Source organism: Episyrphus balteatus, chromosome 3 (assembly GCF_945859705.1).
Source record: "Episyrphus balteatus chromosome 3, idEpiBalt1.1, whole genome shotgun sequence".
Lineage (NCBI taxonomy): Eukaryota > Metazoa > Arthropoda > Insecta > Diptera > Syrphidae > Episyrphus > Episyrphus balteatus.
The window spans coordinates 20942741-20960952 of record NC_079136.1 but is presented as its reverse complement, the minus strand read 5'-3'; the positions used below and the strand labels follow the sequence as shown (position 1 = coordinate 20960952).

The window sequence follows — 18212 nt, the reverse complement described above, 5'->3', positions numbered from 1 at the left end:
CAAAGCCTTGAACTATTGTCAATTATGTACATCTTATTTAAGAGATTTTGTGATATAATCTGTTTCCCAAAATCTAGAACCCTAAGTCCCGAAAATCAGAAAAACTTCGGGGTTTTTTTTGTAACTAGTTTTTTCGAGATCTTAAATATTCTAGTCGTAAAAAAGTCATTAACCTTAAATTTAAAAGCACTGTTTGTGATTTTAAGGCCAAGCCAAAGGTCCAGAAAATTCAAAATCGCATAAATCGAAAAATTCAGCCAACTAATAGTTTTGAAACCGAAAACTTAAGCAATCTAAAAACCCACAATTCCAAAAACCAAAAGTCCCTTAATTGAAGTTGAAAAATTAGCCCTGTTAAGAAATTGTTAAATTTCAAAAGTATTGCATTAAACATTATTTTTTTGGATTAGGTAAGTAGGTATGCACTATGCACCTTTTTTTTCAGATATTTTGGTTTTTTGTGATGTGTAGTTTTTTTGGATTATGACCGACCCGTTTTAGGGAGTTCATAATTTGAAATTGAATTTTGCGTTTATCTTCCAATACTTACTTTCTAGCTCATCATTACTGTAAATTTTTTTGACTCTGCAGTATTTTTTATTTTAAAATATTATTGGAACAGTACTTAGGTAACACTAATATTCTAACTGTCAAGTCAAAAAAATCAACACCAAATTACCGCAATCAAAGTTACAAATAAGCCAATGCCTCTTTTTGTTTAGGTATCCTCAATAAATTAATTTTTTTTTTTTAAATAAATACATAATTTAATCATTTTGTAAACAAATTTAATCCATTTTAACGAATGAATGCAAGTTTTTGAGGAATTAAATGCTTCATTGACTCCATTAATTTGATGAATTTAAAGTGAATTTCTTCTGAAAAGCTTTTCTTTTGATCTCATAAACATTCCTTCGGATTAGGATTTTACTCAATTTCATTGAAATGTGTTTGCTTTGTGTGCATCGCCAGACTCTACGTCATATTCCTTCTCTTTTGCATCAAACCAACCTCAAAGTAAAAAGAAAAAAAAAAAAAAAAAAACAACTAGAAATAAAATTCCTTTTGTTTTTGTTTTTTTTTGTTATCCTTGCCTGTGCTCTACTGTGCTTACTTACGCCAGTATTACTTTGTAAAATTTTAAAGGGTTGGGGTCAAAATTCTGCCGGGGTCAAAATTCTTTTGTCAAAATTCTGCTTTCAAAATTCTGCTTTACAAAATTCTGCTTTCAAAATTCTGCTTTTCAAAATTCTGTTTTTCAAAATTCTGTTTTTCAAAATTCTGCTTTTCATAATTCTGCTTTTCAAAATTCTGCAAAAAATTAAAAAAGGGTTTGGAAAATGTTAAAAAGCGCGCGCTTTTTAACATTTTCCAAACCCTTTTTTAATTTTTTGCAGAATTCTGTAAAATCATCTTTTTGAAAAATTATCTGCTTATTTGATTACTTACCTACATAATTTGTCATTTTTTAAATGCGAATTAATTTTTGTTTTATAAATGAATAAATTTGAAAATATTAAGAAAAGGTTTTTAATATTAAACATTTCCGAAAATAACTAAAAATTTATTAATTTATCAAATAAAGATGAATATTCAAAAATTTGAATAAGAAAAGGAATACACAACATCGGTTCCAATTAGTATACATATTTTATTTGAAAGAAAGTCAGTATATGCATTTCAAAAAATATTTGCGACACTTAAATAAAAAAATTTAGGAAAGTACCAATGTTGAATTACATTAATGAGGTGTATTTTCCTTTAGCCAGCGCATATGCTATAAAAAAAAAAAACAGAATTAGCAGAATTTTTTTGTTCAAATATAATGCTGGCAGAATTTTGAAAAGCAGAATTTTAAAAAGCAGAATTTTGAAAAACAGAATAGAAAAAAAGCAGAATTTTGAAAAACAGAATTTTCGCTGAAAAAGCAGAATTTTGAAAAGCAGAATTTTGAAGCCAGAATTTTGACCCGATCCCAATTTTAAACCTACAAGGTACACTTAATGCATTCTCCCAACTCCAACCTTCTATGTCTGGGTTTTTTTTTTTTGTATTATCCTTCTTGCCTTTCAGCCATTTATCCCCAATTGCTAATTTAAGACAGTTAACTTCCTTTTGATCGTCTTAAATCTTTGTTTTTTTTTTTTATTTTTCTTCCTTGTTTTCTTTTCAGGATCTTTTTGTCATTTTGTTTGTAATTTTATTGAACGTTTTTTTTTTATTTGCCTGCATTCTTTACGTTTACATTTTTTCTTATTCGGCTATTCTTTCCAATCTTCTTATTCCTGCACTCATATAAAATTAATTTTCTTTCAATTGCTTTACACTGTTCGTGTAGCTTGTGCAGTGGCTTTTTTTTCTGCTGCACTATTTTTTCGACGAAAATATAAAAAGCGCATACAAAACTCTTTAAAACCAGCTGCACATAGGTAGGTACACATCTACTTAAAAAAAAAGGATAAAAAAACGAAAAATATTTGAAAAAAATTTAAAGAAGAAAATCGTCCTTTCTTTGCTAAAAGCTTTCCTTCATCAACATCATCATCGTCGTAGTCATCATCGTCATCCTTTAAAACACAAGGAGATTTTTTTGTTTTTGCATTTTCTAAAGGACACGGGTAATATATAAAAAAAAAGGAAAAAAGAAGATGAAAAAAATATAAATGAAAGAAATTATCCTGTTCGCTAATTAGTGAAAACAAGACGCAAGTCCTTGAGTGAGAGAGAGAGAAAGCAAAAGAGGGGTTAAGTTAAAAAATAGGTAAACATTTACATTGCGTCAAAGGACATAATTTGTTCAAGCATAATTTTTCCTTTTTTTGCATTTATTTTTTGCCTTTGCCCCTTTCTCTGTCTCATTTTGTTTCTCTTTTGGTTTCTTCATTAAAGCAAAGATAAGGAAAGAAATTTAATCAATTCTTTCATAAAATTTTCCTCTTTTATTCGGAATGTTTGACGAAAGATTTTGCCTTGGATTTTTTTTTTCTTTTTTTTTTTTTTTTGTTTAGGTATGAACAATCTATCTGTGAAGGTTATTGCCTTGTCTTTCGTTTTGTAAAAAAAGTCCTTTTCTATGGAATTTTATATGAGTTCTTTAGTGTTTCATTTAATTTCACATGAAAGTTGTGTAGTTCCATTTCCCTATCAGAACTTGAATCTTTGTAGTAAATCTTCTTTAAAATCAATGTTTCGAAAAATTTGATGAGGCATGTTTTGATTGTGTTCTCAAACTCAAGTTAAATTTCGAATCCTTTCAACACTTTCTCCATTTTCTATCCATTACACAAAATCGAGAAATTCATACAAAATCTAACTGTTAATTCTATTTGATAAAGTTCAGTATAAATATTGCTCTCCACTTCAACCATTAACAATTTTCAGGAAAAGGAAAAATGTGCCACAAAGGCGAGAGTTAGAATTTCAAATTGTTTTTCTAGGAAAACTAAATTACATTTTCCTAGAAAATCTTGTTTTGATGTTAGTAAATGTAGTTTCTCTACCAAGTCTAAAACGCAAATACACATTAATTTTTTTTATAAACTTTAAATGCTACTTCTAAGTAAAATTAACTGAGCACAAAGGTAGAAGAAGAGAAAATCAACATGAAAAAAAAATGATTACTTGGAAAAATCGGAGGATTTTTATTAAAATACGTGTATTATTCCTAATAAAGTCCTACTTTTGAAATAAAAAAAATATTTTTTAACCCTAGAAAAGTTGTTTTTTTATATAACTTATGTAGGTACTTTTTTAAAAAAAAACTAAAACATTTAAAAAATTATTTTTGTTATAATTCTGTTCTACAAGATTTTGAAAAAAAAAAACTATGTAAAAAACGTTTAAAAAAAACAATGAGCAGAATTTTTCTGTTTTAATAGATATGTATTGTATATGCTCTCAGAATTTTCAAAGTCAGGAATTGACATTCAATATGTATATTAAATAGAAAAAAGCAGAGTTTGAAAAAAAGAATTTTCGTTTCAAAACATAATTTTCAAAAATTTCACCCGCTTCCTTCTGTAAGTGCCATTCGGTTTCCTAAATCCTGTAAACCATTACTCTGTATTTAAAAATCTACAAATCCAAAATTTTGTATTTTAAAATTCCTTAAAACCAAAATTCTGCAAACCCATAATTCTGTACATCAAAATTCTGTACTCCAAAGCTCTTTGATGATAAAAAGTTTTCACGTTGTTTGACTATCAAGGGAACGGGTCGTTATTCGGTATTCCAAAATTCTATGTAACCAAAATTTTTTTAATGAATAATAAATTCTGTATGAACATAATTCTGTATACCATTATTCTGTATTATTCTGTATTTTAAAATTCTGTAAAACCAAAATTCTGCAAATCCATAATTCTGCTTTTTGGAATTCTATAATTCCAAAACTATACATTTTTAGAGAAAAGAGAAAAATGCGCACTTTTTTTCATTATCAAAACAATTTTTCTTTTATAATCCAGTCAAAATAAGGGTTTAACCTGGGAATGAATGCTAATAGAAATTAGGACTTGAGGACATGAGATTTTTTTTAAGACTTTTGACATAAGTTATAGAATATCCAAACAAACATAGAAACCACTTATTCCAAGATTTTACCAGGATGATTTTTAGGAATGCCAAAACGAAGGTATTCAGCAAAAAAAATTTCTATTGGCATTCATTCCGAGGTTTACACCTTTTTTCACCTTATTTGACTGTATTATTATCATTTACAGAATTTTGGAATACAGAATTTTGAAATCCAAATTTTTATAATTACAGAATTTTAGAATATAGAATTTTGATTTTACAGAAATTTGAATTTACAGAATTTTAAAATACAGAATTTTGGAGTACAGAAGTTTGGAATCCGAATTTGGGCACATACAGAATTTCCACGCCAACCCGACTATCAAAAAGAATTTCGCAGAATTAATAGATTTAGATTTACAAAATTTTTAAAAAATGTATGATCATAATTCTGTATTTGATTCCTACAGAGTTTTTGATGCAAATATAGAATTATGGCTTTATAGAATTTAAGAATACACAATACACACCGAAAAACTTCTTTTTTTCGAATTTCGAATCGTAATAGCAAAGAAAAGTTGCGAATGGTGAAGACGAAGACTAAGAAGAGTTTAAAAAATAGTCAACATTTTTTTAAATTGATATCTTGCGGTCGCGCATCGGCTCTGAAGTTTGAAAAAAAAACATCAACATCTTATTTTTTTAATATAAAAGCCTTAGAAAGTTCTACAATGAGCTAAATATTAACCCTCTGTCGTCACACGAGTGCGAATTAAGCACGACAAAAATAAAAAAATAACAATTTTTTCAAAAAAGTGGGTTCAAAAAAGTCTCTTTATAATGGTATAAATATATTTTTATTGAATTATGAATACAATATTCGAATTCTTCGGAAAATTCTACATCAATTTCATATACATTATCTCTATAAAATATGAGGCATAAAAAGTTCTAACGACATGAAAAAGAAGAAATCAAATTCGCACCCGTGTGCCTAGTAAGAAGTGTGCCTATAGAGGGTTAAGTAGAAACAAAATTGGTTCAAATTGGTGACTTCCGGTCGCGCATGCGTTTCGAAATTTGTTGAAAAAAATTTTAAAAAACCTATTTTTACGATATTTTTTTCTTTTTTATAAACTATTTGGTCATTGAAGTCGCTGAAGATTTAAAAATTCGGTCAAGAACATATTAATCATTCCGTTTACAGTGGTACCTTTGGTGCTTTTGGCCGCCAAAAATGATTTGCACGGTCATCTATTTATTAAAAGTCATGAAATTTTGTACAATGAAGCATATTAGTATAAGAAAACAAAAAAGCTTCCAACCTTTTTTTTTATTGAAAATGGTGATTCCAAAATGGCGGACAGAATAAGCGTTTATAAAATCTTCTTATTCGAAACTGTATCTAAGCTTAAAATTTAGCTAAATCAATGTAAAAAAATGTTCGACTTTTGATTTATGTAGGTACCTACAACTGTTAATATTCAATGAAAAAAATTCAAAATTTTCAAAACAAAGTTCGAAAAGTGCAAGCGTATTAATTGAAACGAACTTTCAGACCTTTTATTATGCAATTTTTGGATTTTTTTTTAAATAAAATAGTATTGACACACTATTTCTTAAAATCGATTAACAAAATCCGTTCCGTAAAAATTTCTAGCAATGATTTTTGATCATAATCAATACAATAGAATTTTAGGACTTTTCAACATCGTTCAATTTCAATCCAATAGATTTTGCATAATTTTATAATCATCTCGCATTTATTTCTTACTTCTTCTAAGGCACCTTTTAAGTAAAAAGCTCAATAAATGATTATTTTAAAAAATAATATAAATTTAAATACATACTTCCAAGCACATAGTTTAAAATTAATAGGTACCTACAAAAATGTAACTTATGGCATATTGTCAAAATTGATTTCTTTGCTCCCACTCATCTAGTCTTCTTCTTATAAAATTATTATTTTTTTTTTCATCGTTTATTTTTTGAAAAAAAAGTGTAAGCTTTTCTTTATACAATGGCATTTGATAGGTCGTCCTTTCTATAACAATTCAGATCAAAAGTCCTTTTATTTTATTCCGTCCCGTCCGTCGTCATTGTGTCGTCACGAAGAAAATAATAGTCGCACAGTCATATAGTAAAAGGAAGAGAAAATGTCCAGAGGAAGAAAAAGAAGTAGAAGTAGGGTACCTACCGTTCCTATGAATGGATTTTGGCTATGCTATTGTTGCCTATGTGATGTATGGTAGAAAATAAGGAAATGGTCTTATTTTTGTCCTTTCTTTTCAATTCACTTTGGTCTGAGAATTTTCTTATATATTTTCTTTTTTTTTTTTATATACTAGTTACACATCCTTTTGTAAGGGTTTTTTTTGCGTTGTCACTTTGTGAGTGAAGTCATTTTTCTTATTTTTTGTTACTATTTTCATGGTATACAAATGGAAAGATATATCTAAAATATATATATGTTTGCATGTATTATATACGAAGTGGCATCAAACGTTCCTCCTTTAAATGGATGACAGAGGTTCAAAGGGTATAAACTTACACAGTTTGTAGGCAAAAGAACTTTACATCCTGGCAAAATGAATTGAAAAAAAAATAAAAGAAAAAGAATCTATCTTCAAGATGAAATGAAGAATTTTCCTTTTCCTTCCTTCCTGTAATATTATAATACATTTTTCGTGTCCCTTTTTTGTTCTGCCTTTTCCCTCCTGTGTGTTATAAAGGATAGTTTGTTTCTGGATTTTATCCAAATTCTTTAGCTTCCTTTTTTTATATGTCTTTTATTTTCAGTCATGTGTGAAATCAATTTTCTTTTCTTTTTTCAAGGTTGGGTCAAGAATAATGTCATTACGGAAGCCTCCACCAGCGGAAAGATGTGATTTCCCAGTTTGGTTTAAAGGACCTAGACATTGGCATGCGCTGATGGGAAATTCAGTATACAACTATCATCCAAAGTAAGTAAAAATAAAAAAATTCTTTTCTTTTTTTCAGTGAGTAGGGATTTTTTCTAAGAGGGAGAAGGAATATGTTTTGTTTAGGAAGAAATACAACATTAATTCTGGTGTGATAAGGTCAACAAGTATACAAAAGAGTCCTTGTTCTGACATTTCATCGACCTCAAAGTAAACAAAATAGGCGAACTTACTTGACATCGATTATTAAACTATTGAATTTGTTTCATACGACTACAACTTTAATTTCCTTAATTCTATGGAAGTTTGAACTTCGATAAGCCTTCCATAAAACTTCCTATGGAAACGTTTTTTTTTTCCCGGTTTAAAATTAGAAAGTAAAAAACTTTGTCTACCAAGTTACAGTCTACAGTTCATGACACACTTCTGAAACTAAGCATTTTGTTTCCTTAAGATTTGAAATGATTCTCGTTAAGAGCTTATAGAAGCTGGCTAAAAAAATAATTTATCATAGGCTTTTAAATGCTTTGTGATGATAGAAGTAAGATTTTTAGAAAACCAAAGCATTTGCAAAAAGGAATAATGGGGTGGTATGCCTCTTCTAAAATTAAATATGGCAACCCTATTCAAAAAAAACGCTTTATTTTTCTTCTAAGTAGATAGCTTCATTGAGCTAGGAAGTTTTGCATGCGCTAAACAAAAACATGAAAGCATGCATAATCCAAGGACTCGGCAACCCTGTTACAGTACCTACATCGAAAATACTAAAAATAATACAATTTTAAGTTAAGGTAATGAATTAATTTCCTGTTGTTACTCTCTTCTGATTGCTTAGGTTCTTTTTTATTTCAAATTAGTTTGAACTGCCATATTGAGAAAAAGTAAATGGCAACTTTATTAATATAAACTTACATAATGTGTTCCTTAGTAAAAATGTATGATTTTATATTTCTAAAACATCCTTTAAAAAAAAAAAAAAAATTAGCTCATAGAAAGGACTTTGGCAACCCTGTTTAAATTAAGAATGAGCAATGCAACATTGCGATAGAAAAACCGGGTCCTTTTAAAGCCAAATTATACCATTTTTAAATGCGTAAAACGTAAAATCATATAAATTTATATTTTTGAAACTTCACTCCATTTAAGAATGATCAGAGTTACCATCTCCATCATACATAACAGCTTCAAATTATTTGTTAGACATTCCTCATTCTAAAATAATACAGTCCGCGTAGAAGAAACCATGGCAACCCTGTTTAAAATTAAAAAAAATACAGTACAACTCAACTTTTCTACTAAAAATATCAGTTTTAGTTGTCAAAATGCTTGAAATATGCACAAAATTCATGTACTAGGTTTTTGATACCTAAGTAATGTTTATATGGCAACCCTAAAACTTAAAAACCACAAGAAAACTATCAATTTAAACCAAAGTGTTTCAATATTGACAACATTTTAGACAAAATTTTATTGCTTAGCCACTTCTATAGCTAAAATTGTTTGCTTGCTAAGCACAGTATATGGCAACCCTGTGTTACATGTAAACCTGAGGTACATTTTAGTGTACCGACATTTCTAAGCTTTGAAAGCCTTCAAAATCTTTTGATTATGAATTTTTATCCGACTTCTCGCAATATCTCTTATTTTTACCCCCGTCTTCAATCTTTAAACTCTGATCTTCGAACTTTATTTTAAGGCGAATAAAGCTTTCCAACCTATGAACTTTTCAATCAACAAATCTGGAAATAAATCTCCTAGGGCCTCAAGGTAAAACAGATAACTTTAAAAAAAAAACTCTCTGCCATTAGCAAAAAACCTAGATTTCGTGCAGTCTTCAAAATAGCTGAACCTGGATTTCCAGCTTGACACAATTTCAAAACTCAAAAACAGAAAAAAAAAAAGTCAATGCAACCTGGTGCTTCTGTCTGGAATTTCCTCCACTTTGATATGATCCCCATCCACGACCTCATTCATTACACACAGAGAATCACAGACAGACAGTCTTTTGTCTCAAACAGAGAAAAATCATCATCACATCAATGAGATTCACTTTGTAACCTTATTCTCTTTCTAGGTGGTATAAAATTTCATATTCTCTTCGTTAATTCCTTCAAAGTATATTTTATATGTGAATGTGATGTGTGTTGCAGAAGTCGTCTGTGTCAGTCCCTGATGTGCACTAAATCCATTCATTATTAAAAATTATGTAGGCATAAAGAAAAAAAAAAATAAACACTCCCTCCTTTTAGTGGTTCAACATTATAAATGGAAAAAGAGCCTTGTATATCCTTGTAAAACTTGCATCATTATTGTATATGAACCTTGTGCCTTTGTGTCTTATATCCTTTTTCACTTTGTTTGTAGGTTGTTGTTTTTTTTTTTTAATATCTAAGATTAATAGTTTTCCACGGAAATATCCTTTTTGGAATTTATTGTTCTTCACTGAGCAGAAAAGTGCTGCTTTATGCGAGTCCTTTTTTTTCAACTTTCTTCTTCATTATGTGTGCTTATGTCTGTGAGTGAAATTTTTACTCGCTGCAGGTGGAAAGTAAGCTATAAAAAAAAATCCCACGCGGATTTTTTCCTTATTTTTTCGTTTAATTTTTCTTTTTTATTTTTCATTCAATACAGGATCAAGGAGTCTCGTAGATTTTTTTTTTTTTCTTTATTGTCATTGCATGCTTTTCTTATTTAATTTTTTCCAATTCGTGAGCATAAACTTGTTTTAAGGCTCAACTCATGGGAGTAACCATAAAGCATAAAAAATGATGATTTTTTTTTTTTTTTCATTTTCATCTCAGAAGGACTAAGACAGAATAAAAGTAAAAAATAAAAAAAAATAACATCCTTTTCTTCTTTTAGCTTTTTACACTATTTTTCACTTCAGACAAATTCAATAACCGGTCGGATGGTGGTAAGCTTTAGCTTTTTTTTTTCTTCTCTTCCTTTTTTGTCCTTAATTTTTTTTTTTGAAACTAGAATCTGAATATCATCGTCCTCGGTATTCCTTTTCAAAAAGATACAGAGCAAAAGAATACGTAAATAGAGAAAAAATAAACCAAACTGTGTGTGTATATAAATTCCTTTTGAAATTTATATCCTGCAAAGGAATATATATACAGGATATTCCTGTTGTGTCTATTTATGAATAAAGAAGAGGCCGTTTGAGGGGCCAGACATTTGAATCGATGTTGTGTTTGTAAACAAAAACAAAAAAAAAATGAAAAGAAAAACAACACATTTTCATTTTTTTTTTATCCTTTTTTTCAAACTACTACAATTTTCCTCTATGGAAAACCCGCCCTTTCCAGGTTGGTGTTTTCAGGGTAAATGAAAAACGTTGATGGTCCATAGGAACTATCTTTCTCTCTGGGTTTTGGTTAAAAGTTAAGTTTATTTCTTCGTGGCTTAGCAAGCCAAACTGACAGTAACAAAAAAAAGAAAAAACAGAAAAAAAATATCCTGCAACATGAAAAAGGATGGAAATGAATGCAAATGAAAGTAGTTAAGAGGAAGGGTTTTTACTGTTGAATTAATTTACTTTATTCTCTTAGTTTTTTTTTTTATTTGGATTTTATACCTTATTTTTTTTTTCTCTAGTTGTTGTTGTAGATACCTATGTATAGATATTTATACAAAAGAAGAAGAAAAATAAAAAAAAAATAAAACTTAATGTTAACATTTTAGTGATGTGGCTTAAGCAAAAGCAGCTCATTGTTAAAACAGTATTATCATCATCATCATCAGGAGTAGGAACATCGTCCTGGTCTATAGTGGAAATGGTGGTTGTCCTATAAGGAAGACAGGACGACAATTTGTCTATAAATTGTGAAAGCTCCTCACATTAAGGTCGAGCATTATAAAAATAAAGAGAAGTAGAAGAAGAAGAGAAAAAAAAATGAAGAACAAGCATCGCAACTAATTAAGGACCTTGTTTAAGTGGTTTTCTATTATTATTTTATTTTTATTTTTTTTTTTATTTTTTTATCCTTGGTCCTTTTGTATATTATTGTTGGAAGTAGAGGAAAATTCATGCGTTCCGCTTTAGTAAATTGAAGTTATCTATGGCACAATTATTTTCTGTTTTTTTATTTTTTATCAGAATGGAGATGAAAAGAGAGCGAAAAAAAATAGGTTAACCGGCCAGCTGGCTTACGGAAGAAAACATTCACAAGCAAATATATAATATATAATAGACCTTTTGTTTCGATTCGTGAAAACGGAAAAAGGATACAAATTTACATAGAGCTTTCAGTGGTTTTAGCATAAAATTGATGTGTTTTTTCTACTTCTTCTGTAATTCTTTGTAGAGATACCTATAAAGAGTTTTCTTTGTTCAGGTCTTACAAAGTTAGAGAAATAAGGTAGATATTATTTTTTTTTTTACCTTTGGAGTTCGTTACTTTGGCGGAAGAATGAAAAGAAGTTAGTATATTACTAATGTACTTCATTTATATTGTTAGTTTGTTTTTTTCTTTATTTATTTTTTATTTTCTATGTAGACTTTGTTAAGAATAAAAACCTTTCAAGTTATACATCAAGAAGTAGGTTTATAAGTTTTTGCAAGTCGATTTTTCTTTAAGGGACCTACAACTAGAAAAAAAAATGGAATGAAAAATAGTTATGGTTGTAATATTTAACAATGGTAAATATGTAGATATGTTTTTTTTTTTAAGCTTATCTCTTTTCATTAGTAGCAGGTCGTATTTTTTCTGATTTTCCGCTAAGCGAAAAATTGTCAAAAACGCAATCCAACAAATTGGTCTTATTTTTTCCAATCATCGTCATATCCTTTCTCAAATTAGGTAACACATCATACCTGACACCGTAATTAGGAAAATATACTATCTCAGACTGTCATTTGGTGAAACCTACTGTCTTAGACTGTAATTACATGAAATCGGTTATTTCAGACTGTAATAAGAATTAATCTTGTATTTCAGACTGTAATTAGATTAAATCTTGTATCTCACAGCGTTATTTGTTGACATCTCTTATTTTGAACTGTAATTATGTAACATCTGATATATTAGACTGTAACTTAATGACTTCTACAGTCTTTTATCTTAGACTGTAATAAGGTAACATCCTTAAAGTAGACTGTAATTTGGTGCCGTTTACGATTCTAGATTGTAATTTGATAACATCTATTGTCTCTGATTGTATTTAGATACCTTCTTATACCTTAAATTTTTATAAGGTTACGTCTTCTATATGAGGCTGTAATTTATTTAAGTTAACTACATCGGACTGTAATTAGGTGTTATTTTTTATTTCAGACTGCAATTTGATGAACTCAGCTATATCAGACTGTTATTATGTATCTCAGAATATAATTTGGTACCATCCACTATATAAGACTGTAATTACATGAAATCGGCTAGTTCAGACTGTAATTAGGTTACATATTGCATATTAGACTGTAATTTGATGACGTCTACTAACTATGACTGTAATTATGTAATATCTAGAAGCGTATAATGTAGTTTGATGACATGGTATCACTTTAGACTAGAATTTGGTGCCTAGTGCCATCACCTACGAACTGTAATTAGATAACATCTGCTTTTTTGGGCTGTAATAAAGATGGTGTTTACTAATTTCGACTGTAATAAGGTTTCATGTACTACCGTAGACTGTGATTTGATGTCGTTTATGATCCTTGACCTTAGTTTTTGATATCTTCTATCTCTGTTTGTAATTATGTAATATCTGACACTGTAATTTGGTAGAAATCTGCTATCTCGGACTATAATTAGGGTTATAGGCCAATTACAGTTTGGTATCTCAAACTGTAATTGGCTCAATCGTGGTGAAATCTTCGCAGAAAAATGTACAATCTTCGAAAATTATATGAAAAGTAAAGGACAATCATTTTTGAAATTCGCTGTTTCTTTGGTCTTTATTACAAAAAAAAAAAAAAAAAAAACATTATGAAGAACAAAAGAGCAACTAAAACTTTTAGGATAATAAAATAGCGAATAATTCCAAACTCAACACATAATTTTCCTACATTACCAAAAATTGTGTACAATTTCCATCGTATTTTTAATTTTATTAAAAGAAAAGCCACTCATAAAATAACTTTCCCCACAAAAAGAACAAAAAAAAAAAAAAATCTGTAAACAATATTTTATCCAAAAATAAAGAAAAAAAAAAAAGGACACGCTCACATAAAGATGACAATCTGCCCCCCAAAAGTGCTAATTTAATTACAACGCCTGTAACACACAAAAAGCCTGATTCTAACCTTTCTTATCCAGAAATTCTTTAGAAACATTTTTTTCATTAGATCAAGAACAATAATTTTTGGGGTAGATTTTGTCTACGAATTTTTTTTCTCTTAAGAAAACCCTCTAAGTATGAGTACGAGAGGGTAAGAAAAAAAAAAAGAAAGTGCCAAAGAACAATCACGCAATTCGTTATCCTTATCGCTAACAAAATAAAAACACAGTCGATAAATAGATATCCCAGCAGATCCCCAACAGCAGCACCCGTGTTACAAAGTTTAGTTTATTTATTTTGTTTGTTTCCAAAAGAAAATGGTGACAACTTAACCGCACACACGTACAAGAAATTAAACCGGAAAAAATAAGATTCACCTTGTTCAGCAATATTCTTATCCTGTTTTTATTGAATTGACAAAAATTAAGAGAATGCCATTTTTTTAGGGGAAGGTGAAAGTTTTTGTTAGAGTGGGAGTAAAAGTGTGTCCGGTAACCCATATTTCGCACACAAAAAAAAAAATAATACAAAGATCATGATAAGGCAAACTGGCCAGAAGGGGAGACGACGACTAAATGAAGAATAAAAACGGACACAAACAAATATTAAACATTCTTTTACTCTCCCAAGGGTGGCAGAGCAGAATAGCCGCATCAAAGGGATGAAAATAATAATAAAAATAATGATAATAGAAAAGAGAGAAGGACTGGGTGTTGACGATGATGACGATACACAACAAAAGCTTTCATTTTTATATTATTTACTTTTTTTTTTTTTCCTTTTGCAAACTTACAACAATATACAATGAACAGGAAATGAAGACCAAAAGAGAAGACAATTTATACTATACTTCACACACAAACCTAGTGCACCTGTATACTTTTATAAGGTGTGTGAGAGGTTAATGCCTCAAAATGGTGACCTCAACAACATGGAAGGAAAAGTAATATATCTTATTGTTGGGTATTTGTGTGGGAGGACATAAAAAAGATTGCAAAAAGGTAGAAAACATCGTTTTTGTTCCATGGAATATTGCTTCAGGGAATCATACATCAAACCTGAAAAGGATACACAGTATCTCTCTTCGGTTGACTGTTTCCTTTTTAAGTTCTTCTTCTTCTTTTTCGTTTCCATTATGAATCTTATGATACAAATAAAAAAAAATGTAAATATAAATGAAAATAATTTAAGACAATAAGCTAGGTGAGAATGAAATATTTAAATATAATGTAGAATAATTCCTTTGACATTGTTTTGAGTTAGACTTGTGGAATGGTTTTATTTATTAAAAAATGTCCTTACAGAAGTTCCGTAAAATTTGATATTCAAGTCTTTTTTTTTTATTCTTGGTGTTAAATCATATTGAAGTCAGAAATGTTTAGCTCCAGTAGGTACCTACTGATTTTTGACTTTCAAATTGTTTATGAAAAAAGTTATTACTTCACATCAAATGAAAGTTAAATATATATCTAAAAAAAATATTTACGTTCCACATTAGTACAAAATGAGTTCTTAACCTGGGTCCACACAAGGTTGATCAATGCGTACAACATACGTTCCAAATCGACATAGTGAACAGTTTTACAATTCTAAATTATTCCAAGTGATGCATAAGGGACATATCTGAGCCTACACATCAATTGACACTATTCGGAAGGGTTTATCTGTTCACTATGTCGATTTGGAACGTATATTCAACGTGTTGATTAACGTAGTGTGGACCCAGCTTAACATACATTCCACAATTGCCTAAATAACTCAATAATCTTAATTCCGATACAAAAAAAAACGAATAAATTTATCAGTCAGGGAAGAAAATATAAATACGTTCCACAAGCATTTCTTCAATTTGTTCTGGAAATGTCAAATATATAGACTCCACGTTTTTAACTAAGAACACATTAAATGCAGTTATCGTTCACAATCATCTAATGCCATTTTAAAATACCTAATGAAAAATGTATTCATTCCGGGACATTCAAAAATATCATGACATTAAAAAATCACATTCATAAACCTGTCACAATAAATTTATTTTAGTTTGTTGATTTGATATTAATACCTACATTTAGTAATAGAGTTTCATAAAACAAGTGTGTGACTATGTCAAGCACATGGAAAAAAGACAAGGTAACATTGAAGATCTTATCATTTGTCAACCACACGTCTTTAATTGTAAATGCATGTTGTGGATGATAAAGCTGTAATTTCACGAAAAAACACCTATTTTGATTTACCTTCAAATCGAGCATTGAGTTTGAGTTAAATGAAATATAAACTTGTCCAATGTTCATGTTTTTTTTAACCAAAGTTAAAACATATTAAAAATTTTTAAACTAAGAACCTTGACATATGAAAAAAACTGACAATAAATGCATTCCACAAACGTTTTCATTGTCTTCTTAAAGAATGAATAATGTTGACTTTTCCTTTAGAGAAAGGTTAAATTCCAAGCTAATAAATAATAACTTAGTAATTGTCAATTTAATAACTTTAACTAGAAATACAGGTTGTGGATGATAAAGATGTTATTTCAGACTATGTGAATTCAGGCTACTAGAATTTTTCTTTGATACAAATTGATTAGGCAACCACCATATAACCTTGAGTCATAAAATAGTCTTTCTTGAACAAAAAAATAAATTAGTTCCTCAATCACTTGCCCTGCAAGGGAATAAAAAATGAATACGTTCCACATGTCAAAATTGTGATCTCACTGACCATAAAACCAAAAATTATTTTCACTCTTTCTACAAAAATATCAAAAGTTATAAAATGTACTTTACTACTAAATTACAGCGTAATTTATACAAGACTTTTTATAAATTCCTAGAAACGAACTTAACCCTAGTTTACCGCACGCAAAATAATGCAATAACCAAACTTGGGGGTTCGCGCGAACCCCAAAGCTTTTATGCACCTCTAATTGTTCATTATCAACAATTTGATGCATTGTCTCTTTCTGTTATTGATTAAGGTGACAGTTGCGGTGTCTTTTTATGATAACACGTATATATAACAGGTATATTTTTGCCAAAATATACCTAATACAAATTGTTGAAAATAGTCCATTTAAAGTCTCGGGGTTCGCATGAATCCCAAGTTTGGTTTGTGACTTTTTTTCAGAAAAAAATTCCAAAAAATAATATAAAACCGCTTTTATGGAAAAAAGACAAAAAACGTAAACAAAAATGAATTTCGTTCACTGAGTTTTCATCCCAGGTCGAAAAAACGATTTAGAAAAAAGTTAAGCATGCGTTGGGGTTCGCACGAACCCCAAGTTTGGTTTGTGACTTTTTTTCTGAAAAAAATTCCAAAAAATAATATAAAACCGCTTTTATGGAAAAAAGACAAAAAACGTAAACAAAAATGAATTTCGTTCACTGAGTTTTCATCCCAAGTCGAAAAAACGATTTAGAAAAAAGTTATAACCATTTAAACATGCGTTGGGGTTCGCACGAACCCCAATTTGTAAACTAGGGTTAAAAAAGTTTTAATTTTTCAAATAATCTTGACCTTTTGTGTCATGCAAAATATTTCCTTTCGATTTTTGTTTTTTTTTTTTTTTTTTTTTGTTTTATCAATAAATTCATTTGCTTCTTTTTGCCTATTTTTAAATGCAAATTCCATTTTGCAATCTACTCTTGAATCCAATAATTTCGCGAAAAATAAACAACCATCAACATTCAGTGTGCAATTTAAAAATAAAAAAAAAATACATATAATTCCTCTCTATATTCCTATTAAAAATGATTTTCACAATTTTTCCACAAACAAATAACAACACAAATACAAAATAAACCACAACCAATTGTTCAAACATAACTTGACAAGCATGCATAACTCATATTAAACCATTTTTCACGAATATCCCCTCAAACCAAAAAAATAAAAAAAAAAATATATATGACAGTACAAATACTCGTAATATTCAAATCAAATTTGTGTCAAGTCACGACTTTTGACAACCAAAAAGACCTCTGTGATTTTTATTTCCCATTTTTTTGTATGTATATTGACAAAGATTTGAACTTCTTAGATTTAGCTCTACTCTTCTTCATCACTCTTGGCTTGCTTGGATGTACATATAACCTGCTCTACTTTAAAAAGAAACGAATGAAAAAAAAAAAATATATCGTGAACTTTTCAAATTAAATTCTTCCCAAAAAAAAAAAAATAAACATCGCAAGAAAAGAACAAAATCAACGACTACGACGAAAGGGCAGAAAAATAAGCAAAAACCGATCGTAGTCATGAAAATTCGTGACAGTTATAAAGTATTTCAAAGTTAGCGAGGATACAATTCATATGATAGTAACTTTTCTATCGCACAGATTTTGTATATTTCGCCCTTTGTCATACTTGTCTTCCGTTTCAATCCTTTATTTTTTTTTGCATATTCTTGTTAGTATAAAACACTCAAGTGGAAATATAACTGTCGTTTTAAAGCAGAATTTTTCTTGTGCAAATATTTCTCGATAAATTGAATTGAAGTGAGAAATACCTGCAATATTTTTTAAGCACAGTTTTAAACACAGAATAAAAATCAAA

General features: G+C 29.2%; 1 protein-coding gene across 3 annotated transcripts in view; it reads left to right on the top strand.

Moving 5' to 3' along the window:
• The window catches only part of LOC129913071 (uncharacterized), a 407284-nt gene that overhangs the window by 308731 nt on the left and 80341 nt on the right, over positions 1-18212 (top strand). For all 3 annotated transcript variants that reach the window (XM_055991492.1, XM_055991491.1, XM_055991493.1), the window contains exon 9: positions 7351-7478. In XM_055991492.1, the coding sequence (XP_055847467.1) occupies positions 7351-7478 (128 nt within the window). The remainder of the gene's footprint in view (positions 1-7350; positions 7479-18212) is intronic.